The following is a 27990-nucleotide window of genomic DNA, read 5'->3' on the forward strand; positions in this document are numbered from 1 at the left end:
GGGCCCCCATATCAGCTCTGGTTTAGCCTTTACATTCTTGCTGATCAAAAGTTGTCCCTAGAAAAGTTGATCAGCTAAGCATTGCTGAACTTTTTTTTTTTTTTTTAAAGTTAACTGCTGATCCAAAGCAGTCAGGATGTCTCTTGATGCCACCAAGCTCATAAATGTGTGACATGCTGAGTAAGCACCATATTCCCTGCCCTCATGGCTCACTCTTCCAGGTGTAATGGCCCCCTGGCTACTCCTGGCTACATCCATCAAATGTGTGCATCTACTGCCCTGGGTTTGACCTGCATGTTAGCTTAGGTCCTAACCCAGAAATAAATAAGAACCAAGATCAGCACCTGACTCAGAATGGAATAAATATTGCTGCTCATTCCCCACTGACTTTTGCCCTCATTGCTGAGCAAAAGTTGATAGCCACTTCACCTTCAAGAAGTTGGGTTGTATTAAGGTCAAGGACAACATTAAGCTCCATTTAATAAAGGTTAGACTTTAACCCACCAATTTTCCATTACTTCCTTCAATAGCAGGCTAATGACTGCTATTTGGTGGGTGGGGGGGTTGGGCAGGGGGACGGCCCAGCAATCTTCTTTTCTGATAGGTTGTTGTTGGGTTGTTTTATTTGGTTGTTGTTTTGTTTTTGTTTCTAAACCTTTCATGTGGCTGAGGGGCTAAACAGAATCTGGAGACTGATTATTCTTCCCTGGCCTGAAAAGGGGAGGGGTTGGATGATTTTAGTAGGGAAGAAAGTTGAGTAGGTCCCAGCCATACCAGCAATCTAAACAGAATCTCCTAAATGCACTGGTCTCATGAATAAAAAATCATCAGAATGAGAATGGAGTTTTGCTGGTTATTTTCCTCTGTGCATATGTTTTCACAGAGATACTATGGAAGGTGGCTTGTTTAGGATAGAAATCAGATATTCGAGGTACATCTTCAAGAATCTTTGCCTACCCATTTTTAGCATCCTAACTCCAAAATAATTATCTTGCTTGGAATTAATGATAATTCATAATTATCTCCTACAAAGTGAATTATCACCTTTCCTCCCTACACTCCCTGTTTTATATCCCAGGCTGATGAATGGATCTGGGGCCTTGATGCTAACACTGTCCTCTATTAATACTGGCCACTTATGTCCTTTGACCCAAGCTGATTGATCCGTTAGCCAAGTGATTGCTCCATCTGTGATTACATGATACTGTTGTTTTCAGACCTAAGGGTACATGGGACCAGCCTGTCCTTTTTCTAGAGTCATCTCTTAGTTCAGAATTTGCCATTGGGCTCATTTTCAAATCTCAGATAACCAAAACCTAATCTTACTCCTGTGAGGTGACACACACCTATACCTGGCCCTTCCTGGGCTCCCTCTCCCCAACCTTCCTCTGTCTGTCTTGTCCCCAAAGTTCTAGTAATTTCATGAAGAGCAATTCCTACTGGGTACCAGAATGCTGTGGGAAACTATAGGGGAAGAATCAAGTCTTTGGAATCAAAATGGAATTTCTAGTCTACCATTTTAAATATTGAATGTTATTCAACATCTCTTACCTGAAGTTTCCTCATCTCTAAAAACTAAGTCAATAATATTGACCTTATGTGATGGTTTTTGAGAGGTAAGTTAGCTAATGTTCATATACCAGTTGAATATAAATAGCAACCCTCAATCTGCCTTTGGGTTGAAGTCCTCTCCTCCTCCATCCTTTGCTCCCTCTCTATCTCTCTCTCTGCCTTTCTTCCAGGCCTTCTGCAGTGTAGTGAGGACACAGCTCTCAAATCAGTCACAGTCTAATGTGAGAGACAGAAAAGTAAATCAGTGACTTTACTTTGTTGATGCCATAAAAGAGAAGGAAGCAGTGTCTGGCAAAGCTCAGTGTTCTCTCACCACTAGCTCGGCAGGATCTGATCTCCAAAAGATAAAGAACAGAATGAGTCTGCTTGGGGTCTGCTGCTCAGGGTGCCTCCAATAGAGTATTTGATTATGCATGAATCACGTATTAGTGTTGCATGAGAAACTGCTCTATTTCTCACCCCCAACAAACATACTCCCAGCTCATGTGTCCTCCAAGCATTTTCATGACTTAAATGTTTTGCTACCATTTACCACATGACCCTTTGCTATATGATTGTTGGTTTTGGTCAGTGAACATGCTTGACTTTGCTCCTCATGCCAATAAAGATCCGTCTACTGACTGCAAAGGTTACTTTTTCTCCCAGTGGAATCCTGTAACCCGAGGTATCTATGAAGGAAGAAGAACAATGTATAGGAGTAGAATGTGAAATCATCCTTTTATATACCCTTATGTTCACACTCTTCAAAGATGTGATTAAGAGCAGTTGATCCAACCCTTATATGCCTTTACACAAGAAAGACAGCATGCAATACTACTCGTCTTTGATCAAAATAAGTTCCTTTCAACGTGGGCAACAGGAAGAGAGTTGAAAACCTATCTCCTATACAAAGCTAATCTGGAAAATTAAGAGAAAACTTCTCCCCTTTTTCCCCTCAGTAGTAGAGTTGATTCCCAGTATTAGCTAGAGAGTTGCTTCATTTTTCAATTTAGGAGCCTGAAAGATGCAGGTGATGGTGGCGATTAAGGCATATTCAGAATGGGAGCCAGTTAGTTTGGTTATATGGTCTGGAATATAAGCTCCTCACCAAATTCCAATGAGTGATGTCACGTCCTCAACTTGCTTGCCATTCTCCAGCATTTCCTCCTGGAAGTAATGAGCTTTGTAGGTGTCAGAGGTTTCTACCTCATTTTCTCAGACAATAGGCAGAGAATGATGTAATTTATGGATATGATTGCTTTAATTAATAGCAGAGGAAAAGTGCTTTTAATTATTTGGCGGAAAGGAGATCTTCCTTTAGGAGAAAATTGTTATGGTTACTTGTGATTAATAGCATACTTCATACTCAAGATTACAGGGTTATAAAAAGCAAGCTTGATTCATTTAGGAAAGCCAGCAAGGATAGGACGTGATTTTGCCAAATTGCAATAATTTTACCAAGCACTTTCATAGATACCATGTCATTTGGCTCTCACTGCAGCATGGTGAGGTAAGCAGGGCAAGAATCATCATTCTAAACTGTAGATGAACCAACTGTAGGTCCCCAGAAATGAGGTGGTTTTCCCAAGGTATCATAGGTAGCATGTCACATAGGTGGACCTCAAACTTACCTTTTCTAACTTTGAATGTGCTGTTTTTCTACTAAACCCTCTTTCCCCCTCAGCTTTAGTATGCATATCTGTACACTCCCATATTTGGTTTAATGTGGTTGAATTATTCAACTTAACTCAGTCTTTACAAGACAACCATCAAATAATCTAAATTCAGATGTAATTCTTTCTTCCTAGATTACTCCTACCCAAAAGTAGTTTATATGTTTATAAACTAACAAAATTAATTTAGCTAAAAAAATACATTTCAGTAAAAAAAATATAAACCTCTAAGAAAGTAGTATAATTGCATATTATCTTTCCACTCAGCGCTATTCTAAATGCCTGAAATAGCTCTGTTACAGAGAAAACACCTACTGAAAGATTCCTTTATGGCAAGACGCAGGAAAAGCACTAAGACTCCATTTGGTTCATATGCAGTGATGTATTAGAGAGGGTTCTCCAGAAAAACAGAACCAATAGGAAATTATTTATATATATGTACATAAGTATATATATATATACATATATATGAAGAGTTTTATTAAGATTTATTATACGGAATTAACTCACACAATTTTGGAGACTGAGAAGTCCCACGATCTGCCATCTGCAAGCAGGAGACCCAGGAAAGCTGAAGGTGTAGTTCAGTCTGAATCTGAGGTCCTGAGAACCAGGGGAGCCAATGGTGTAGATTCCAGTCCGGGCTTAAAAGCCTGAGAATCAAGATCACCGAGGGCAGAAGATTGATGTCCCAGATCAAACAATTAAGCAGAAAGGGTCAAATTCCTCTTTCCTCTACCTTTTTGTTCTACTCTGGCTGTCAGTGGATTAGATGATGCCCACCCTCGTTTGGGGGAAGGGGGCAAAACGCTTTATTGAGTCCACCAATTCAAATGCTAATTTTATCTGGAAATGCTCTCACGGACACACCCATAAATAACGTTTGGCCAAATATCTGGGTATCCTGTGACCCAGTCAGGTGGATTCATAAAATTAACATCACAGATGATAGGGAGTCAGTGCCTCCGTCTGAATGGTGTGGAAAGAGAAGCAAGAAGGGAAGCCAGGAATGATTGGCTACCACGACGATAACTGTATTAAAATTTTTATTTTTAAAAATAGAAATTTTTATGACTCAAAAAATTCAGTGTTATGTGTTGCCCTTGACAGAAATGGTTGCTAATCAGAATAAGGAAGATTAGTGACCAATGACCGAGAGGCTCCCTAGTGGTAGGGGCTGCTTCTTAGGCTTAAATCAGCCAAAGTGACTTACTATGTAGACGAAGCATATAATATTGAGTAGAAATTCTCATACTTAGTGTGGTCAGAAGCACCTGAAGAGCTTCTCGAAATTTCAATTTAGAGTTCCCAATGGTTCTTTTTTTTTTAATTTAATTTTTATTTTATATTGGAGTATAGTTGATTTACAATGTTGTGTTAGTTTCAGGTGTACAGCAGAGTGGTTCAGTTATATATATACATATATCTGTTCTTTTTCAGATTCTTTTCCCATATAGGTTATTAGAGACTATTGACTAAAGTTCCCTGTGCTATACAGTAGGTCCTTGTTGATTATCTATTTTATATATAGTAGTGTGTATATGTTAATCCCAAACTGTTCTGATTGACTTGTGGCACCCAGGGATCTGCATTTTAATTCTCTAGGTCATTCTGGTAGAAGTGATCTGAAGATCACAGTTTAAGAACTTCTAATACCTAGAACAGTCAAATCCTTAGAGACAGAAAGTAGAATGGTGGTTGCCAGGGACGCGGAGAAGGAAGAATGGGAAGTTCATGTTTACACGGTACAAAATTTCAGTTTGGGAAGATGAAAAATTCCTGGAGATGGAGATGGATGGTGGTGATGGCTGCACAACAATATGAATGTACTTAATGCCGCTGAACTGCACCCTTAAAAATGGTTAAAATGGTCAACTTTACCATTATGGATATATTGTCACAATAAAAAGAAAAATAAGAAGTTTGAATGCAAGCGGCGGGTCATTCTTTAAAAATATTGGTGTATCTCTGCTTTCTTACTAAGTATTGATAAAGAAAATAGACATCTCCAGTGTAAAATATCATAATTGGTGCTCAATTATGGATTCATGCCGTACGGTAGTTCATCATTGCTTTATGACAGAGGAAAAATAATGGACTAAATAAAAAGATTCACAACACTTAAATTATTCTTTATGAGGAGAAAGGAGATTTCTTGTCTATCCATAATTTGGCCAAATTAATGGAGGTATTAGAGCTTCTCAGTCTGCATCCTTCTGATTTGTTCCTCTACCTGATGCTCTCAGATGGATTCATCTGATTTTGCCTGATCTCGGTTTTGCAATAAAAATGTGTAGTGATACTCATGCTCTTTTCAGGATAGGGTGTGGGCCCACGTGGGCAAGAGCCTGAACTGCATTATTGCTATGGTGGATAAACTGATTGAAAGAGACGGCAGCGGTGAAGGAGACGATGGCAGCGGCAAAGATGGAGAAAAGGGCCATTCTCTAGGGGACTCCGTCATAACTCATCCACAGGGTAAGGAATCATTTTTTTTCCAGTCATTGACGAGTAACCAAAATGAGGAAGCCAAGATACAATGAGATCGGAAAAGAGGAGTCAACAGTGCCTTAGATGAAAGTGCTGGTAGCGTGCTTTTCCACTGCTCTGGCTGGGGTGATGGAAAGCTGTTTATCAAATTGCATCTCAGTTGTGTTTTCGGAACTGCTTGCAATGCTCATTTTTGTTTTGTTTTTGCTACATAAAAGCCCTCTTGAAAGGAGAACAGTGTGTTCTTTTAAAGAGTCTGACATAGTTTAATCTACTTTTACACATTCCTCCAAAATTGTATTAGGAAGAAAAACAAGCATCTGAAAACGCTTAGAAACTTTGAAGAATCTCAGGACACAGTATCTCAAAATGGTTCCTGAAAAGAAGTCAGTATGATAAAAATGTTCCTTGCCTTATTCTGAGGAGTGATTTTGTGAATTATATCAAAAACATATAAGAAGTTTTAATTCTGTGTAAGAAGAATGTATTTGTGTGTTATTCCAAAGACATATTTTCACAGGGTCTAGACTTTCATGGATATATGTATATGTACACACACACACAGATGCATACATATGCATACACGTGTGGGTGTCTATGTCTCTGTAGATAAACACACACACACACACACACGCACACACACACACAGAGAGAGAGAGAGAGAGGGATACTTTCAAATTTATGGCTTATTGATTAGCAAACACGATAATTAAAATTTTCACTACAGTTGCATCCCTATAAATGGCTTCTTTTGTTAAAATTTTTCGTTAATTTAATTAATTTTGACAACAAAAACTAAGACAGATACCTGCATTTCTCTATGATAGTAAGAACTGCTCTTAGAGTGGTCCCAGCTAGATGCTTAAGTGTTTGGAAAGAAAAAAGTGTTGCCCTACCCTCTTCTTCCAAAATCTGCTTTTCCTTTTCCTTAAGGAAAATGAGTCATAATAAAATATGGATGCGTATCAAATTAAATTTGTTTTCTCAACTTGTTTTCCTGCTTTTTCATTACTCACATTTTCATCAGGAGTTTAATTACGGGAAACATCAATCTTTCGTCACCTGATTAACAGTAGAACCATTTCCAAATCACTTTTGTAAACAATGGCTTTCTAAAGTTCGCTTACTGTAGACGGTCCTAATCCTCTAGAGTACGTTTACATAGGTGGAAAGTTTACCCTGGTGTTCTTTATGTTCTACTTGATCTAACTGTATATGGGGATTTTTTAAAAATAATATCAGGTTTTTTTCTGATTTTCTATAATGTTTTAAAAATAATATCAGTTTTATTAATGAAACTAGTCCAGGTCCATAACTTTACATGAATCAAAATGAAAGCCTGTCATAACTTATGTCAAAAGGAACTAGTATACTTCAATTTTCTTTAACTGAATATTTATTGACCATCAGTGATGAGCCAGACACTGTGCTTTGCTCTGGAAAATGAGGTAAAGAAGAAGAATCCATATTAGTGACTTGTTTTGTCCATTGATGGGTGTTCAAGGCATAATAATTTTTAGCAAGTAAGATTAAGAGATTAAGGGATACTGAATTTTGCCACATCTTTTTGTTTTCATGTTTCCCAAAACTTCTCATTGATGAGAATGGAGTTCCAAAGTATTTGAAATTATGCATTTATTCATATCTTATATTTTATCAGAAGATTGTATCTGTGCGATCAAAGTTTCCAGTTAAAAAGTAAAAATATTTGATAGATGAATCATCTGTAAAGTTAGATGAGTCACCTTCATTTGAATGTAAAGCATTGTTTGGATATAGTCTAAAACCAGGTGGAATTTGCTCTCAAAGTAGAATTCACAACTTGATCAGCTTTGTAGATGGTTAGAGTCAAATTACAACACAGTGCCCTGTAACTGATTTTATTATTTCTATTTTATTATCCATGTTTATTTCATCCATTCTTTTTTGTGTTAGAAACATTTTTAGGACACAAGACACTCTTTAAATGTGCAAAATAAAATCTATACTTTGGTCTGAAAATTATTCAATATAGTATTATCAAATAATTCTAAGTTAAATCTTTTGTTAACATTTTATGTGTTAGACGATTGTGTATAGTACGCATGTTTTGGCAAGGATAGTGGTACATAAAAGAGGATGTTTAACAAAGATAAATAGACGTCTTACAAATGAGTGTGTGCTCAAGTATACTTAAAATATATTATGGATGTTACTGCATATTTGGAGTGGGATTGATTAGCGCAGTCAGTTATTTAATAAAAACTTTTTATTAAATAATAAAAATAATAATGCTTATTATTCTTATTTTAATCTTCCTCTTAAGTTAGGGAAAAATCACTTTCAGTTTCTACCCATAAAACAATGCAGTAAAGAAATTAATACATAGTGGCTTTGTGAACCAATATAAAGCAAACAACCTAAAGTCACGTATTTACCTATACTACTCCCCCCAAACTATTTCAGACAAAGATATTTGAGATATACATTCACTAATGATATGTGCCTCAATTTACCTGTATTTTAAAATTTTATTAGAAATATTAATTTTTAAAATTTGAGAAGGAAAACATAGGATTGCATACGATTTTTATTTTATTTCCATCAGACATTTGAACATATCTTGTGTTTACACACACACACACACACACACACACAGAGTAACCAAACTGGAGTGCACAATATAAATACAGATGTACTTCTTGATATCCTGCATGTCATTATATTATGAGTATTTCCTGATAAATATTCTCTGGAAATAATGAGATTATAATGACTATAAACTAATTCATCAGAAGAGAAACCATTATTTTAGATATTTAATTATTATAATAATGCTGCAATTAACATGTAAGTATCTTTGAATATGTAAATCTTTAACTACATCTCAGAAATTGTCCCCTAAGTTAGATTGCTACAGGTGGAATTATCTTGTAAGGAAGAGTTACCCCTTCTCTCCAATGTAGTTATTTATACAATTACTTGTTTATATCAGTGTGGACTTGTGAATAATTTTATTCTTTGGTTTATAAACCAATAGTGTTATTATTTATTTTGGACTCCAGTTGTTCTAGAGTTAGCTCTTGGGAGCTCTCAGTGGCCTTTTGACAGCTTCTCCTGCTACAGGCTACATACTTTCTTACTTACTTTCTTACTTTTTTATTCACTCCCTTATTCTCTGGTATCATGAAGGACTTACTCTAGTCTGATCTGTATTTGCCCCAACTCTAGGTTCAGCTATTTTCCAGGGAACCCTGGTTTCTTTTATTGGAGAATAGCGTTTAGAAACCAGCATTTGGGTGGGTAGGGACATTTTGATGGTTCGTTGTAACAATAGGTACTCTTACCAGCAGTACCTGTAAACACTCTTTTAACTTCCCAGCCTTAAATATTTTCACTGATTTCATGCCATTTGGGGTGAAAAAATCATATTGTAATTTCTGATTATTTGTGACTTGACATTATATAACTTAATACTATATTTCAAAAAATTATTTTGGTAATTAAATCCATTTCTTCAATAGCACCAAATTTATCCCCAGCCCATAGCTGGGGTGGAAAATCATTACATTCTTTTCCTTTTATAGTTAATTAATAAATTGACTCAGTGAGTGATTTGAGTCATCTAGAGTTCATTGTTCTATATAAGGTGCTAAATACTGATAGAGATTTGTTGTCACATCATTTATTAGTGATTATTTTCCTCACATTTGATTAGTTTTTCCTTATAATTAAGTTCTGCAGATATTTTTAATCAATTTTAGTCAATACACTAATTTTGATCAATTTCTGATCAATTAATCAATGGATTTAGTCAAATTTTGTTCATGCGCTTTTAACTATTGTGTTTTATATTGGGATACATTTTTTTTTAATTTAATTAATTAATTAATTTATTTATTTTTTGCTGCATTGGGTCTCTGCTGCTGCGCGCGGGCTTTCTCTAGTTGAGGCGAGCGGGGGCTACTCTTCGTTGCGGTGCGCGGCCTTCTCATTGTAGTGGCTTCTCTTGTTGCGGGGCATGGGCTCTAGGCTTGTGGGCTTCGGTAGTTGCTGCACACAGGCTCAGTAGTTGTGGCTCGCAGGCTCTAGAGCGCAGGTTCAGTAACTGTGGTGCACGGGCTTAGTTGCTCCACGGCATGTGGGATCTTCCCAGACCAGGGCTAGAACCCGTGTCCCCTGCATTGGCAGTGGATTCTCAACCACTGCGCCACCAGGGAAGCCCTGGTATACATTTTGAAATCTCATAATTAACCTTTAGACAGTCACTTTTTCTTTCTTTACCATCATTTTATTTTTACATTATAACCATAATTGGTGTTTCTTTGTTGGTTAAACAGATGGTCTTCTGAATTGTTGCTACATTTATTCACTTTTTTATGTTCCTCTATAACCTGCAGATATTTCTCTTTTCAAGTTGCAGATTTTTCTTTTTACACTGTATCAATTTAATAATGCTTTAAACCTGTAGTTTTGAAGGGTTTTTTGTTTGTTTTAGATCCAGGATTTGGCAGTATATCTTACTTCATAAATTTCGGACTTACTACAAATAGTGCTGAGAGAAGTAAAACTTTCTCTACTGATCTGAGCACAAATAATAGATTAACTGTTCCAAACTGTTCCAAACTCCCATGGCTTATATATATTCATATATTTTCTTAATAAACAAGATTGTCCTTTTATTTTTTTGTACACTTAATCATACTTATAAGCATCTTCTGTATGTGTAGTACCACATGCTTTCAATTTCATAATAAATTGAGGACTCAACGATAAAACCAGTGAATTTAGAATCTTAGATTTTGATGTGCCCTTAAGGATTATGTAATTAAACCTCCTAAATTATGTTAAGATGCTTATCTGTAGTATCTGCCAATTTTCCCCTAGCCTGTGATACACATCTCTACTGATAGAAAACCTTTTTTTATGTCCTAAAATGGCATACTCCAGATGTTGATCTAAATATGTTTTCCTTAATTTTACCCGCTAGCCCAGATCTAATCATTTGCAACAAACGGAACAAATTTACTTTCCTTTTTGCACATTATAGCCTCACATATCTGAAAGCAACCATCATGTTATTTTTTGAATTGCCACTGTTTTGGTCATTTTTCAAAGGTTTAGCATCAAGTGCAGAGTAACACAGGAGGACCACTTGTCTACTTTTAGATACTATTATCTTATTGATATCTAAGTTTACATTTGCTATTTTGACAGTCGTATCTTACTATTAACTTCATTGAAATCCATAAACCGTGCTAAATTGGACCTATCCTTCAGGCTTCTCAAAATTCAAGTAATATTTAAGCACCACTCTGTGCTAGACATTGTGAAATATTAGGAGCACAAGGAGATTAAGACACAGTCTATCTCAACTCTCCTGAAGAGATTGATGTCTAAACCCACAACAGTAATATAGTACACTTTTGAGTACATGCTAATAAATACCTGTTTCTTTCATCCATCGTATCTACTGCCTTACTCAGGTTTATTTTATTCACATCTTGGAAACATTTCCTGTCCATTTGCAGAAGTAATAGATAAAAATGATGGGAAAACAGAGATAAATATATATCCTTGAGGCATATTACTAAAAAGAATTGTATGCATTGGAACACACTTGTTAATCACTACTCTTTGGGGATGAGTGTTGATCTGGCTATGTATTGACCCATTTGTGTTATTGCATGGCCTGTATTTCTCTTTCACGCAAGTGTCATGAAGTGCCCTGTGAAAGGCCAAATACCCTATGTCATTGAATACGTTTTTCTAATCTACCCAGCTGTAAGCCCTATCAAAAATGAGATGAAGTTCCTGTACCATAATTTTCCCAAATGAGCCCATGCTGGCTTCAAGTCATCACTGCTTCCTCATACAAAGGAGATAAACATCCCTGGAGATCACAGAATTAGTTCACGTACCACTGGTTAGTTTCATGTTCCTTGATTCTCACGTTCTTCCCCAATTCATAATTTTCTTCTAACTTGAAGGCACATGCCTTGGGATCTGAGAATTTATTTTTCCCCCACATCTTTTACTTTATCGCTGCCTGCCTCCAGTTAACACAATTGTCTGGTAACTACCAAGAATTTATCAGTAATTTATCACCAGTTATCCATGACTAGTGAATGCCAAAGATCAGTCGTCTGAAAAATTCCCCCCCCATACTCCAAATAGGGACAAATCCAAGGTTTTAGCAAATCACATTTTTTAGCAAATATTTTTTCCTATCTTTATCTTTGGTTGGCCAGAGTATCTATCTTCCTAATACACCTGAAATAATTAATGAATAGAACAATTAATCAGTTGACACAATTATATCTAAATATATCTAAAACAGTTCATGGCATTAAGCCTTCTGGAAGAGACATACCAAATACATGTTAGTTGGAAGACAAAGATTCTTTCATTCAATTGATAGATATTATTTGAGCATCTATTCTATGCAGTCTGGTGGGTGAGCAACTTGTATTTGAAAGGAGATACACAGAGATTTTTCCAAAGACAGCATCTACAAGATAAAGAAAGTAGAAGAGGAAGTATCCATTTGGGAGTCTTCAGCAGATAGATAGATGAAACTGGATAAAATGAAAAGAGAAAGAATAGGAAAAAATGAGCACAATCCCTAATACAGAGCCTTGGGGTGTGGAGATTGCCCTCAGCTGAGGAGTAGGAAGCACCAAGGGATGAAAATCAAATGCAACTTGGAGACCAAACGAGGGAAAAGAGAGGAAATAGTCACCTTAATAGTTAAAACTGACTGCACTCGCATTTCTGTGACATGCACTTTGCTAAGCTTTCCATCCCTGCCTCCCTTCCTTCTCATAGCAAGCCTATAGGGGAGGTTCTGTTTTTATCCCCATTTTATGGGTGAGGAAGTTAAGCAATGCTTCTAAGGTCACAGAGCTGGTAGGCGTCTGAGCGAGGATTCACATCCAGGCAGAGTGATCCCTGATTGAATTTGTCAAAAACAACTGGGTCTGCAGAAAAACTGTTGGACAAGGAATGCTTAAATTTTAAGAGCAGTTTTGCATGTGTGTTTACTTGCCTTTATGTTTGCTCTTGATATCTTGATGAATGATTTCCCAGGTAGTCATAGCTAATGCTTCACTTGTTGGTTACGTTTTCTCCTTATCTTACAAGGCCCTAAATTCCCAGACTCCCACTTGCCTCTTCAAGTGCTTTGCCATCTTCTTCATGTCCCCCTACCTCATCCTTCCTGGTCCAGCCACACTGGACTCTTTGGAGAGCTCACCTTGTGCTTTTCAATGCCAGACTTTCAAAGGTTTGCCCATCTCTACTGTCCACAGGCTCAGTCTTCACATCTTCTGGGGCACCTTTTCTGATCTTTCAGACCAGAGTTGGCATTACAAGCGGGGGACCACTTGCAAGTGCACAGAATTCCTCAGTCAGCAGGACCCTTTGCTCTGGGTTTAATGCTCTATGGTCACCATCTTGCCTTTTTTAATAGTGTTAGATTTGTGTTGTAAATAAATAATGGGCAAAGAAGGCTATGCCTGGGACTTGGAGACTTGATTCATCGCCAGTTCTGTCTCCCTGGTTCTCCAGTGCCTGCCTAGCTTCCCCATCCTTGTCCAGTCCAGTGACCATCTCCCATTCCTACCCTCACCTGCTAAGGGACCTGGGCGTGAGTGCTGGAGAGTCAGGGTCAGTCTGGCTGCCTTTGAAGCTCTGCGCACAAGCATCCCCATGCCCAAAGGACTATGACATGAAAGAGTAAATAGAAATCACCATGACAGGGCTTCCCTGGTGGCGCAGTGGTTGAGAGTCTGCCTGCCAATGCAGAGGATACGGGTTCGAGCCCTGGTCTGGGAAGATCCCACATGCCGCGGAGCAACTAGGCCAGTGAGCCACAACTACTGAGCCTGCGCGTCTGGAGCCTGTGCTCCGTAACAAGAGAGGCCGCGATAGTGAGAGGCCCGCGCACCGCGATGAAGAGTGGCCCCCGCTTGCCACAACTAGAGAAAGCCCTCACACAGAAACGAAGACCCAACACAGCCATAAATAAATAAATTAATTAATTAAAAAAAAAAAAAAAAGAAATCACCATGACAGGCCGAGAGAGATACCACTGAGGAAGAAAGAAAAAAAGCTTGTTTACTGCTTTTTGAACAAAAGTCTCACAATTTTATTTTTCATTGGATTTTGCACATGATGGAATCATGCTTTCTGCAAGGGGTGTAAGTACAAAGGCCCACAGTCATCGTGCAGGGTAACATGAATGAGTCAGGTGAAATTGATGGACACTGGAGTAAACTAGGAAGTAAATGTCCCTACAAAGAGGGCCACCACTACAGCTCTAGCCAATCATTCCCATGGGGGAATCTGGACCTAAAGTTACCATATCTTCTGATTTTTCAAGTGACTCTGAAGTTTTATATAAAATATCCCAATTTTTAAAAGGTTGATAATAGATTTTTAAAAATTATTACAATGTGAGGAAGGCCAAATAAAATACATTTGAGGGCCAAATGAAGCTGTTCATAGGCCACTAGTTTGCAGCCTCTGTATCTCTGATTTATTGGTAATGCTGTTTTAAATGTTATTTCCCCTACTAATCTTGGCTCTGTGAGAAAATATGCCAAGTATTTTTGATTTGCTCTTGAATCTCCAGAGCCTAACATGATTCTTGGCAAGTAGGGTCCAACGTGTAGTCACCTTGATCTATAACTGCTACCAGACAAGAAATGCTTAGGTTTTCTTGGTATTATTGACTGTCTTCAGTGTACGTGCATATTTATGCGTACATGCTTCAAAATCATTATATCCTCGGAACTTGCACTTAACATTCCTTAATATTCCTGGAGTCCATGAATTTCTACACATGAATGTTTAGAATTCCATTGGGAAAGAAACATCAATGAATGAGGCTTTTTTAAACTCATAGGTCAGCAGGTGAGACAACTTTTAAAATACACTTACAAGTTAAAATTAAAACTTGGTAAAAAATAAGATGACACAGAGATTTTTATTATAAACTTAGAATTCCAATAATAATTGTACACTATGACATTGTTGAACATTTAGTCTTATCAGAAAATTAATGTTGTTCCCCTTAAAAATTGTGCCGTGAATTATGATGTAACAAAACAACCCTTGACCCAGAGCCAAGATACTTGGCAAGTCCACAGTTTACTAATTTGGCTGCATGACCTTTGGCACATTGATTAAATTCTCTGGACCTCACTTTCTTTGTTGGTAAAATACAGATCATCTGCAAATTTTTAAGGTCTCTTCCAGTTCTGAAGTTTTACGATAATAAAGATGTCACATTATTTTTAAAGTGATTTTTTTTCTTTCCTTTCAGTCATTCAACATATTTTAGTTGAGCATCTACTCTACAGGCACTATTCTAGACACTGGGATACAATAATGAACAAAACATACAAAACACCTGACATCCTGAATTTGTATTCTTTTTACGTCTCTTGACATAAAAAAGTAACATAAGAAATAAGGGCATTACCTAATACGTTAACAGTGGCAAATGCTGTGGAAAAATATAGAGCGAAGTAAAAAGGTTTTGGAATATTGTTGAAGTTTAGTAGTCAGTGCAATCTTCACTGAGAAGTTGATGTTTGAATAAAGACACAAGGAGGTAAGGAAGTGAGCCATGTGGATACCTGGGGTAAGGATATTTGAGGCATTGAAAACAACTAATGCAAAAACCTTGGGGCATAAGAATGCCTTCCATGATCAGGAAACAGCAAAGAAGCTGGTTTGGTTTGAACAGAGAAAGTGAAGAGGAGAGAGTAGAAGATCAATTTAGAGGTAACTTGTGGGGGGAAGGATTATGCAGGGTCTTTGTATTGACTTTGGCTATTACTCTGAGAAAATCGAGAGGTAATTGGAGGGTTTTGAGCAGAGGATTAATCTGATTTGACTTAGATTTTAACATCCAGGCTGTTATGTTGAGATTAGACTGTAGATGGAAAGAGTAGAACCAGGTATAGACCAGTTAGAATCCAATAGTTAGAATCCAATCCTAGAGCATAATTCTCTAGGTGAGACATGATGGTGGCTTGGACTAATAAGAAAGCACAGTGGAGATGATGAAAGGTAGCTGGGCTCTGTACTTACCTTGAAGGTGGTGCCAACAGAGTTTTCTGATGGTTTGGATGGGAGATTGAGAAAAAAGGGAGGAGTCAAGAATCATTGGACAGTTTTTGGCCTGTGCAACTGGAAAGATGGGTGGCCGTGGTCTGGTTGGGGAGGGCTCTGGATAGAACAAGTTTTGTGGTCAGGAACAGACACATGTTCACTTTGAACATGTTAAGTTTACATGGAAATATCAAGTATGCAGTTAGATATAAAAATCTGAAATTCAGGAAAGATGTTTAGATAAATGATCTAAATTTGGGAATTGCCACCATATAGATGGTACTTAAAGCCATGAAACTGAATAATGTCAGCAAAGAATTGAGTGTTCAGAGAAGAGGGAAATGACCTACAGATTACAAATGGGGACAGCTCAATGTTAACAAGTGAGGAGCCAGCATCAGAGTTGGATAAGGAGTGGCCACTGGTTTAGGAGTGACCACCAAGCATGATATCCTGAAATCCAGGGTTAGAAAGTGTTCCATGAAGGAGTGATCAACATGCCCAATGCTGCTGGTAGGTCAAGTGAAATGACGACTGAGAAGTGACTGGTTTAGCAACGTGGAAGCCACTGGTGACATTGATGAGAGTAGCTTTACTAGAACAGATAGGGATTAAAGCCCCAGTGAAGAGGATTCAGAGGGAAAGGAAGAAAAGGAACTGGAGACAGCATGTATGGACAACTCTTTGAGGACTTTCACTGTGAAAGGAAGCAGAAGAAATAGGGTGGAAGCTATAGCGCGAAGTAGGGTCAAGAGAGGGTTATTTTTTAAAGATGGGGAGATAACCGTGTGTGTGCTAATGGGAATGATCCAGTAACAAAGGAAATACTGATGATGTCAGAGGCAGGGGAGAGAATTGCTTGAGTGATACTCTTCAGTAGTGAGAGGGGGTGAGACCTGCTGTATGGATAGAGGAGCTGATCTTAGCCGTAGAACAAATAGTCATCCGCAGAAATAGGAGAGAAGGAAGAGCATAAGAAATAAGTGCTGGGGCTTCCCTGGTGGCGTAGTGGTTGAGAATCTGCCTGCCAATGCAGAGGACATGGGTTCGTGCCCTGGTCTGGGAGGATCCCACATGCCGTGGAGCAATTAGGCCCGTGAGCCACAACTACTGAGCCTGTGCGTCTGGAGCCTGTGCTCCGCAACAAGAGAGGTCACGATAGTGAGAGGCCCGCGCACCGCGATGAAGAGTGGCCCCCGCTTGCCGCAACTAGAGAAAGCCCTAGCACAGAAACGAAGACCCAACATAGCAATCAATCAATCAATCAATCAATCAATAAATCTTTAAAAAAAAAAAAAGAAATAAGTGCTGGTGAGTGGACAGAGATTGGGTCACATGTCGAAATGACTTTATATTTGTTTCCATCTTTTTAAAGATAGCAGCTAACAATTTGGGGTGGCTTAATATGTGCTAAAACTTGTTTTTAAGATACTGCCTTTATTATTTCACTCTTGCAACACTCATAGGAGTAATTCCACACATTTAATGGATGAAGAAGTAGAGAGTTGAAGTTACCTGTGCACTTTCATGCCAAGTCTAGTGGCAGCGCCTGGATTCCAGCCCTGGTGGTCTGAGTTGAGAGCCTGTCCCCTCAACCACGATGCTGCACTGCTTCTGTTCTTTCCAGGAAAAAGCATCTCTAATCTTAACTCTGTACAGATAATTTTTTGCTATCACCCTTTGAGCAAAATGTTAAGTTTTATCAGACACAGATTAGCAGTTTTATGAGATAACTCCATGAAAATCAATCCCATCAGTATCTCTTAAAAGTTTACTGTGGAATTGTACCTTATGCAGAAATTAAGAATTGCCAAGTATTCATAATTACAATTGAAATATTATTTAGCGTTCTTATAAATCTGATGATACTCACTCCCACAGAGAAACTGGGATAGGCAAAGAAAAAAGATTCATATCTCCCATGTGGGAACTGTGGGGCATATAATTATGGAATAGAGTGAGAAATGGTACTGTTGATGTTATGTTTGGTTACTTGCCTACTTACTCAGCACTTATAAGTTGAATCTGTTTACATGAGGCTTTGTTGGATTTGTAGAAATAATTTTTCAAAGGGTGCACTGTATTCCACTGGCCTTGAACTTTACTGGCCTTGAACTACTACACTCACCTAGTTCGCTGCAGGGTAGATATGTATCTCCCTTTCCCCTCTGGGTGCCTGTGCTCTAATCAGGCTTTCATCAACTCAATATCCACCACCCCTCTTTTCTCAATCTTAGATACTGGACAAAATTTAAATGGCAAGAGCTGTCTGAGGTAGAGGTATTGGTGATTTTAGGTCGCTCAATGACCTATGACCTACGCACTTATTCTTAAAAGCTCAGTGCGTTTGTAGGTCAGAGTCCTGAGGTTACAGATTTTTTTAGGCCAAAAGGCAAAAGCAGCTCAAGGAATGTGAATATGTGACTCTTCCTGGTCCAGCGTAAACTCTGATTCAAAACTTTTGTGCTACAACCAATGCAGAACTTGTTTGATTAATGGATTTAGTTCCTGGAAACTGTCTTAGCAGAATTTACTTAAGGCTTTCAACTTTGTGCTATGAAATGAGAAGTTTAAGCAGGATATCAGTTGGTGCATTTCCTTTGCTGTTTTTCTAAGAGCAAGACTGGAAAGTTTTATGACATTGTTCTCAGACTGGCAGGACTTAAACAAATAAGGTTCCCTTGACATGAGAAGAGTTGCCTTTGTTCTTCTCCTAGCAGTCTGTCTAGTTGAGTGGTCCACTCATTTCTCATACAACTGGAAGGTGCCAAGATCAGTCACTTACCTTGGATCATAGTTCACTGGACCCTACGATGATAACATTTGAAGATACACGTTTGTCCTTTGTGTGAATACCCTTGGAGCCTTTAAGACTGCTCCTACTCGATGCAAAGGAAGGTACCACATTTATATGTGATCTTCCTCCCAGGCTTATCATTAACCTTGCCCTACCTGATGCCCATTATTTCTAGATTTGGCCTTGCTTCTTAGCTTTTGGCTCTCTGCTCACCCATACTCTACACCTTCCTTTTTCTCTCCCCACCCCTACTTATTCCATTCCCTATGCCTACCATGGTGACTGCCCACCTGGTTCTCCATTGGTTTTTCCTATGGCTTCAGGCTCCACACTTGCTTCCCCTTTATTCCTGCCTTTTCCAAGTCCTTAAAGTCAGCTCAGTCCCTTCCCCGCTCCCCTCCGGTCCCACTTCCGACCTCCTCCAGTTAGTTTATGGGTTCTGTATTTTAAGCTCCTTGATGGTAGGGGCCATGAGTTTTAATATTAGTATCAACCATAGGACCTCACACTGAAGAGGTTCTATTTGTCTAACGAATAAGGATACAGTCGGCCCTCTGTATCTGCAGGTTCCTCATCCACAGTTGGTTGAATCCCCAGATGTGGAACCCGCGGATACGGAGGGATGATGGTACTATGCCATTTTATAGAAGGGACTTGAGCATCCTTGGTTTTTGGTATTCGCAAGAGTTCCTGGAACCAATCCTCCAGGGATACTGAAGGATGAATGTATTTCTCATGATGACAATGAAAAAAGAGAGGAAATTGATATAAGAAAGACAGGTTAGCATTTATTAAAGAAAGATAAATACAGGGTTTTTTTGTTTGTTTTTTTTTAATTCCTGGACCAGATTGTAAAGATGGGCAAGGAGTTAGGAAGACTTGGAGGAGGTCATTCTGAGTGGCCAAGGAAGTCATTCTAGGCAGCCCAGCCTCAGCAGGTGCTTTTCTTTCCCTGATTACTCGTCTGTTGTCTGGATTAGCCTCATTTCTGTGTCCTCTATCTCAGGGATATGGCTGATATTTGGAGGCCTCTGATGGCCGGGTGTCTAGAGTCTATGACCAAAGTTGGCCATGTGTAGTATACAAAGGAGTCCTGCTAGAAGGTATCTGGAGAGGAAGACTTATTATTAGTTGACCCCTCCGAGCGCTGATGTTCACATTGTAAAATTGTACCCAAAAGACAGAGGGGCACATAGGTAGCCATCTCTGGGTTGATGGAGGACATAGGCTCTTCAAAACCAACAAGGACTCTATGAGCAGGGATATGATATACCCACTCCCAGCCCCCAACCTTGAACTCACTGCCAGTTCTGTGCTACCTGAGGTTTGGGCATCCTATAAAAACCCTGTCAGCTGTGGGATGGGTCTCTGTTCCTCTCAGAACCTTGGAAATTTTATCACCCTCCTTAAAGGCCATTCTAATTGCTTGGCTCCACAGTTCATCATCTTCTTAACTTAGGCAAATCCTAAGAGCCAGGCTCATTTCTTCTCTTATCTCCTTGCATAAAGTTGAACGGGCATGCAAGCTGTGAGCTTTTCTTCCCCCCACCCCCATGTCTAAAAAGTGGTGATAACAAAAATAACAATGTCTACAAGCTTCCGTGAAGTTCATTATCTTAAAAGAGAGAAGGAGACCAAGCACCTGAGAAGAAAATGGCTCAGAAATTGGAAAGAAAGCATTATGCTCTGCTACCGTTGGTTGGTATTTGGCTCTTTTATTTTTTTCCTGAGCAACCTAAGAGCCATTGAGCTCAGAGGACGTGAACACCCTGTACAGGAAATAGATGGTGTGTGGAGGAGGTGAGGGGGGCGCCTGGCAGTCGTTCTTTGAATCCTTCAGTGAATTCACTTGAATACGATAGAGAAGCGATTAAAGGGCTGGAAGACAGGCTCTGCTTGGATGCCTTCCAACACACTTCACAAAGCTCAGGAAAAGCTCAGCAAAGCCACACGCATTTTATGCTTTCCTGAGGAAAGACTCTGCTTCTTGGTCTCAGGGTTAAGGAGTTTCAGCAAGTTTTTATAGAGACACTAAAACATTCTCTTCATATTTTCCTCTGTCACTAAAAGGAGCCCAGGGGATAGAATCAGCGATGTGGGCACTTAAGTGCCTGCTAGGCCAGTTAGCTTCTGTGAGAGGTGTAGGTGCGGTGACTATATTGTGGTGAGCCCTTAACTACCCTGAGTCCTTGGGTATATCAGGAGTGTGTGGGTGTGTGTGTGTGTGTGTGTGTAAAATCTCAGCTGGAACGTGAGGAAACTAAACTCAGAAGAGTGGATGTGTGCATTTCAAGATTTCTTCCTTGGACTAGAAAATACAGAACGAACACCATCTTTATCCCCTCCCGGAAAATGGTTTTCCCATCAGGACAAAATAAACCCCATGTAAATTGTAAGTATGGAGAGACAGGAAGCTGAGAGGGATATGACAGTGGTCTCAAGACTGTCAGGGGCTACCGCTTTTTTTGTTGTTCCCAAAAATATTTTTAAAGAGAAAACTGAAGCATTTCTTTTGCCTTTGTGAGAGTGATTTGGAATGCTCATTGGAGCAAAAAAGCTGTTTATGAACTGACTACTTTGGCCTTTCTTTGGCCTGTCACACCCCATTGTGTTTATTTCAGAACCTGAGATTTACACTGGGTGAATATTAACAGGGAACAAAACCTGAAGCCATCACAATTTGCATTTGCCAGTGAGGTTTTCCTTTATCTGCTGAACTTCAATTGCTTTTATTCTAGAAAAAAAAAATGTATTTTTAGCTTTCTCAAGTATGCTTCTTTATAGGAAGCTTTTTACTATCTTTAAGCCATTCTACCTTGCTCACCAACTTGTAATTTTCTCATTCATCATTAATGTTTTCTTATATTGTCATTTTCCTTAACTTTTAGCCATAAAAAAGTATATATAATTATAATAAACAGAGACACTGGAATATTGCTAGTGTCAGACAAATACCTAACAACACTCCTAGATTTAGAATTTCAGTGTATTTATTTATTTTTTCAGGTCCTCAGTTTTATTCTAGAAGGACTAGAAATCAGGTGATCTCTCTGTCTCTTTTTTAATGTCATTGTAATTTCTGATTGAGTCAAATGGTTAAATAAGTGTGAAGATAGGTTTAGAAGTGAGTAAAGAAATTATCCTGATGCTAATGAAGAAATCTGTGACGATTCCTGTTTTAAAGATCTTCAAGAAAACCATCAGCTATATTTAATTGGAGCTGTCACTTAGTATCTTCCAAGGGAAAAAAATTAAGTTAATTTTCCATTTTCTAATAGAAAGAGCCTATTACACTTTTGGCCAGGTTATTGACCACTTGACACAGGAGAGTAGGATGTAAAGTGCCCAGACAACGTGTACCTGCTGTTTGGGAACTATGCAAATATATAAAAGAGTATAAATCAGTTACCTGAATGGAGTAAGTGACCAAGTAGTTCTACTTCAGCCTGATAAAACAGCGCCACCTACTGCACACAGGCTTTATTTTATGTTGGAGAATTCTTCAGTAGAAATTCATCTCTGCAGACCTCAGCACAAAACAAAATAGGTTTTCAGTCTGTTATTTTAAGATCTACATCTGGGTCAATTTATTGAGATATTTGTTTTGTGTATGTGTGTGCACATTCATATTGAGAACAATAATTAAATAAGAGAGTAGGAGAGAATGGGAGATAAAAGAATGTAAATATGATAACAAAAGGAATATCCAATATTCCTTCTTGGTGTCTACTGATGTGTCTTTTATTCTGAAAATAAGTCTAATGTACCTCCATTTGCCCTTTTTACAGCTACTAATGACATAAAAATCAATAGTCACCGAATGCCTGTTTCACTTGAACCACTGTTCATATCTCATCCTAGGCTGCCCACAGTGATTCCTTTATTAAATGATTACAGATTTAATAGGCCTTCATTGAATTCCCCTTTCTCTAGTGTTTTTTTTTTTATTCCTATCATAACACTTAATTCTACAATATTTTAAAATAATAACTCCTAATATTCCTAATGTATTTTGCATTATAGCATCACATAAGCATTTACATGGAGTATTAACAGGAGCACATCTTTTTATTGAGTTGGGGCCATTAATTATCCTTTCACCCATTTGGGTTTATTTCATCTAATCTATTTCACCACAACATAAAATAAGTAAGTGACAATAGATATGGTACAATAGTGATTACGATTCTTTTCATCACTACCTATAACTCTTTCAAGGTTTTAACTGATTATTGACCTTTCACATCACTCACTTCTGTAAACTGAGAAGGTCATACCACTTCAGATCTTGATTCATAATTAATTTTTCAGCATTCGCTTGTTTATTTTAAATCATATTTGTATTTTTCCCACTACTGTTAATTTATTTATATATTAATGGAATAGCACACGGTCTGGAATATATAATGTTTGACATTTGTCAGGGGTTTGATTTCCAAATAAACTGAAATAGAATATAACTTGTTTCTATTTCACATGCCAAAGTCATAGTTATATAATTGAAACATGTTAAATTTCTAGACATACAAAAAGCACAGATGGTTTCAATTTTGTATCCTGATTTGAAGGAAAGCTATTCGAATTCCAAATATTGTCAAAAACTTGATTTTCTCTTACATGTCTATATCTTAAAAGACTTTTGTTATATTTATTATAACTTTACTCATTCAATTAAAAACTGAATATCTGCTATGCTAGCTTCTGGAGATTCAGTGATTAAAGCAGAAATTTCTCGCCCTCAGTGAGCTCCCTTTCTTGCAGAACAGCATGGATCGTTCTAGAACAGTAAGAGCAAGGAGCTAGATGCAAACTTTTAGTAAACAGGGATGGGGGGAGGAGGAGATTAAGGGGAAAATCAAGAAGACTTCCTGGAAGAGAGAAACCCTGAATTGAGTCTGCAGAGAAGATAAAGTGTTTGTCAGGAAGATATGTAGGGGGAAGGTGCTCCAGGATTGGAGATAGGATTTGCAAAGACACTGAGATAAGAGAGAACAGGTTTGGGGAAAAACGTGTTGTTCAGCTCACCTGGGACTCAAGGCTGGAAGTGAAAAAGTTGTGAGAGATGAGACTGAACACGTAGGCAGAGGTCAGATAATGCAGGATCTGTCATGCTTTGGGACTTTGTTCTGAATGTTTTGGTGTGTTTAAAATAGTTTAAGTTAAGGAAGTGAAAGAGTGAGTGATGGGATTCACACTGATTAGAAAGCCCCCTCTAGCGACTCTGTTGAGAAAGTATTCGAGTAGAATATGACTGGAGGAAGAGGGGTCAGTTATGGAGCGGAATAGAAAGTGGTCCGAAGGAGATGGATAAATGATGATGGGAGAGGGCAAGGGGGAAGATGAGTGTTTGATGGCTTACTATGGTGGGAGAACTGAATTAATGACCCAGTAAATGTGGAGACTGTAGAAGAAGTCCAGGAAATTGTTTCCAGCATAGGAAGAGTTTGGTGGCACCATCCACTAAGATACAGGCAATGCACAAATTAGAGATGAGTAGAGAAGAGAAGTTTTCTACTATAGATGAGTTAGATACACCCAAGTGGGTGGCTGGTAATAGACACCTGGAGTTCAGAGGAGAGATTGGAATCGGACATCTTTAAATCTAATCTTTGTGACTCCTTAATAATGTGTAGAACTTCACTGAAAAAATAAATAAATTGGTTCTATCCTCCAAGACCTTCCTTCATCTATCCCGCTGTTCTTATGCCCCATCCACCCCGCAGAGGACTGGTATGAACAGTTGTATCCCCTCATCCTTACCCTGAAGGACTGCATGGGAGAAGTGGTGAATCGAGCCAAGCAGTCCCTGACGTTCGTGCTCCTTCAGGAGCTTGCCTACAGCCTTCCCCAATGTTTGATGCTGACGCTAAGAAGAGACGTCGTCTTCAGCCAAGCAGTAGGTGCCTCTTGATCTTGTGAGCCCAGCACAGTGATGGGTTGTCAAATAGTATCCTTGGTGAAGATAGATGTCTTTTTTTTTGACAATTTTCTTTTTTTTCTAATCTTTTTATTTTATATTGGCATATAGTTGATTAACAATGTTGTGATAGTTTCAGGTGTACAGCAAAGTGATTCAGTTATACATACACGTATATCTATTCTTTTGCAAATTCTTTTCCCATTGAAGTTGTTACATAATTTTGAGCAGAGTTTCCTGTGATATACCATAGGTCCTTTGGCAGTTTTCTTTTTAAAGGGATTCTTTTCTTAAAGTTTAGTACCCAGTTTTTCTTACTCATAATGAATACAAGCCGAATGGAAACAGTGTCTGAGACCTGAAGTATTTATTTCAGCAAAGAGGTGGCCAAGTCTCTGAAATGTCCGTGCTGTTTCACAGGACAGAGAGTCTGTGAAGGAAAGGGTCCCCCGTCCTGTCCTCATGTTATGTCCAGGGCTCTCCACACCGTGCACAGTGCGGATGGCAGCCAGGACTGGCAAAAGGGATCTGTTTGCAACCCCTTATTTATACAGCTCCCTCATGAATCCCAGGACAGGACTTCATAATGATCTCTTTTTTGGTGTTTATAAAATAAGTTCACCAGGCCATAGTCTTGAATGGGAGGTTTGACAGGACCACCTCCTTTGTCTACGCCCAACCCTAGCCCGTGACACCAAGGTTGACCTCCATCACAATGGCTGTGCTCCTTTTCCCCTCTTGCCTCCACCACCATGATTGAGTTTTATAGACAGACACGTGGAAGGAAAGAGACAGAAGCCTCTCCTTCTAAACCTTCCACACAAAGGGAATGTTTTACCCAAAATATCTCTTGTCCCCCCTATTTCGTGCATGACCCAGTAGCAAACGGAGCTAAGTGTCAGGCATTATACACATTTCTCCATTGTGTCCTTTCAACGACTCTGCAAAATGAGAACTATTATCTCTATTTTCCGTGTGCAAAAAAATAAGAACAGAAAGATTTGGAAGTGTTAAATAACTTTTTATGGTTTTACTGCTTAGAAATGGGAGGGACAGGATTTGCAGATTCTGAGTCCATGGTCTTTCCCATTTCACAATGCTGCCTTCCCCAAGCCATACTAGAGTAAATGCAGTCAACGGATTTCAAAATGGATGTATAAATAGTTATAATTTTGTTACATATACTTGAAAATTTCTAATTATGTCTGTGATGTCTCAAAGACTTATATATTTTTAAATTAAAGTTTACTGACCCCAGTAATTTCTTCAATGATTTTTTTTTTTTTTTTTTTAGCTTGCTGGATTGGTCTGTGGTTTTATCATCAAACTGCACACAAGTTTGTATGACCCTGGCTTCCTTGAGCAGCTTCACACGGTGGGATTGATAGTACAATATGAAGGACTGCTAAGTACATATAGTAAGTATTGCTTTAGTCCATGTTAACATAATATTCCTATTCATAAAGATATGTGATCCATAGATTCTTCAGTTAAAGATAAAAATGAGTAGTAAACCTTTCTTGCATCAAGCATTAGAGAAAGAATGTAATTTTTAGTTCTTTGTATTCATTTTCCTTGCCACTGTGCTTTTACTCTCATTATGTTTTGAAAATGGAATTATAGATTATTTCACAGTGGAGTCCTGAGCAGCCATCTGGCTTTTTAAATAAAGGCTTTTGCCAACCTAGTTTCAATGACTGGATTTTTAAAGTCCCAACTCTGTAATGTCTAGAGCTGCCCTGTTCAATACATAGGTTGGTGTGGCAGGTGAGCACTTGAAATGTATCTAGTCCAAATCAATAAGTCCTCAACGTGCACACCAGGTTTCAAAGATTAGTGAAAAAAGAGTTTTATATTAATAATTAATGAATAGTTAATCATAGTATATTGACTTACAGCTGAAATGTTATTTTGGAACTATCAGGCTAAAGGAAAACAGATTATTAAAGTTAATTTCACCTTTTAAAATTTTACTCTAAAAAGATGATTACCAGGAAATTTAAAATTGTATATGTGGCTCGCGTTATATTTCTGTTGTGCAGGACTGATCTAGAATCTTATTTAGTTACCTCCTTCTTAGGCTTTATTTGTCAGTGTATTAAGATATAAAACTAGCATGAGCTTGGGTCAGTGACCTTCAATTCAGCCATCTCTATTATTTCTAGAAATCAAATGTCAGTCCTGCCAAGGGAAAGAGATCTGCACGATACTTTGTGCCATAAAAGATTTAAAACTTCTCTCTAACCTTCCAGCAAAGGCATTCCTCTTTCCTTCACTCAAAGGGTATGTGGACAGCTGGAGTCTATTTAAATGGTTCTTGTTTCACGGATGAAAACCTTCAGACTCAGGAAAACATATTGAGAATGGATTCACTGCCTTCAGAAACTCATTCAATAAACTGTTAGAACAAACTCCAGCAGGGAGGTGGAGTACAAAGTGACTTTCTTCAAATAGTATGTTTGTAACTAGGCTCCTTTGCCCTTGTTTAGGTGAGGAAATTGGAATGCTGGAGGACATGGCCGTTGGTATTTCAGATTTGAAGAAAGTTGCTTTTAAAATAACTGAAGCCACATCCAATGATGTCTTGCCAGTTATAACAGGAAGGCGGTAAGTGGTGTTCATTTCCTAAGACCAAGCTTTGTTAGATATTTTTAATTAACCCCTGACAAAGGAGCCAAGGAGAATTAAGGTTTGGTTTGGAAATGTTTCTTTTGTTCTCTTTTCCTTTTTGGTGAAAAATAAATGTAGGTGACATGACAGGGGAAGATCTTGAAAAACTCATAAAAGTCTCATGAATGTAAATTGTACTATAGTGAGGTAAGTAGGGTAAGGCTCCCCTATGAAATATGAGAAATTCAAAATAATAGCAGGCATGAGAAAAACATTTTTCTCTGTATTACTATCTAATCTAAAGCTCTGGATGTTTTTACTTTTGCTGGAATCATTTGGTTAATAGTGTCATAATTCTTGAGATGACTTGGTATTAAATTCTTGGTATTAAAAGCAGCAACATTTTAGAAAAGGTGTATTCCTATGTCAGGGGCACATACCACCATTTTTCTTAATTATTTTTGACAATTCACTGCCAGACTGAGATTTCTGAGAATGGTTTTAAATAAATAGTTTTGAGGGTCAGTGTATAATGGGCAAAATATTAGAAATAATTAAGAAAAATGATGGTATGTAGAATAGACCTCTAATAAAAGAATTACATCCTAAGGGCAAATTATTTTAATCAGAAGTCCTCCAAATTTTAACCATTCTGGCATTAACACTTTTAAGTGCTGCATGAGGATATTTGAAATTTGAAACAGTCTCAGATCACAGTGAAAAAAACATGAATTTACTAAAGAGAGAGCCCTTTTCATGCTAGAGAGAGATGGAGAAGAAACTTAAGTATAAAAGTTCACACTAAACTTGTTTTCTTATCTATAGTAAACATATAATTACTTAAAATTTTG

General features: G+C 38.2%; 1 protein-coding gene across 9 annotated transcripts in view; it reads left to right on the forward strand.

Annotated features, from left to right (window-relative positions):
* INPP4B (inositol polyphosphate-4-phosphatase type II B) overlaps nt 1-27990 on the forward strand; it is a 752704-nt gene that overhangs the window by 634560 nt on the left and 90154 nt on the right. For all 9 annotated transcript variants that reach the window (XM_061192573.1, XM_061192572.1, XM_061192579.1 and 6 more), the window contains 4 exons: nt 5543-5702; nt 24336-24508; nt 25824-25947; nt 27019-27136. In XM_061192573.1, the coding sequence (XP_061048556.1) occupies nt 5543-5702; nt 24336-24508; nt 25824-25947; nt 27019-27136 (575 nt within the window). The remainder of the gene's footprint in view (nt 1-5542; nt 5703-24335; nt 24509-25823; nt 25948-27018; nt 27137-27990) is intronic.

This window comes from Eubalaena glacialis, chromosome 5, assembly GCF_028564815.1.
Source record: "Eubalaena glacialis isolate mEubGla1 chromosome 5, mEubGla1.1.hap2.+ XY, whole genome shotgun sequence".
Lineage (NCBI taxonomy): Eukaryota > Metazoa > Chordata > Mammalia > Artiodactyla > Balaenidae > Eubalaena > Eubalaena glacialis.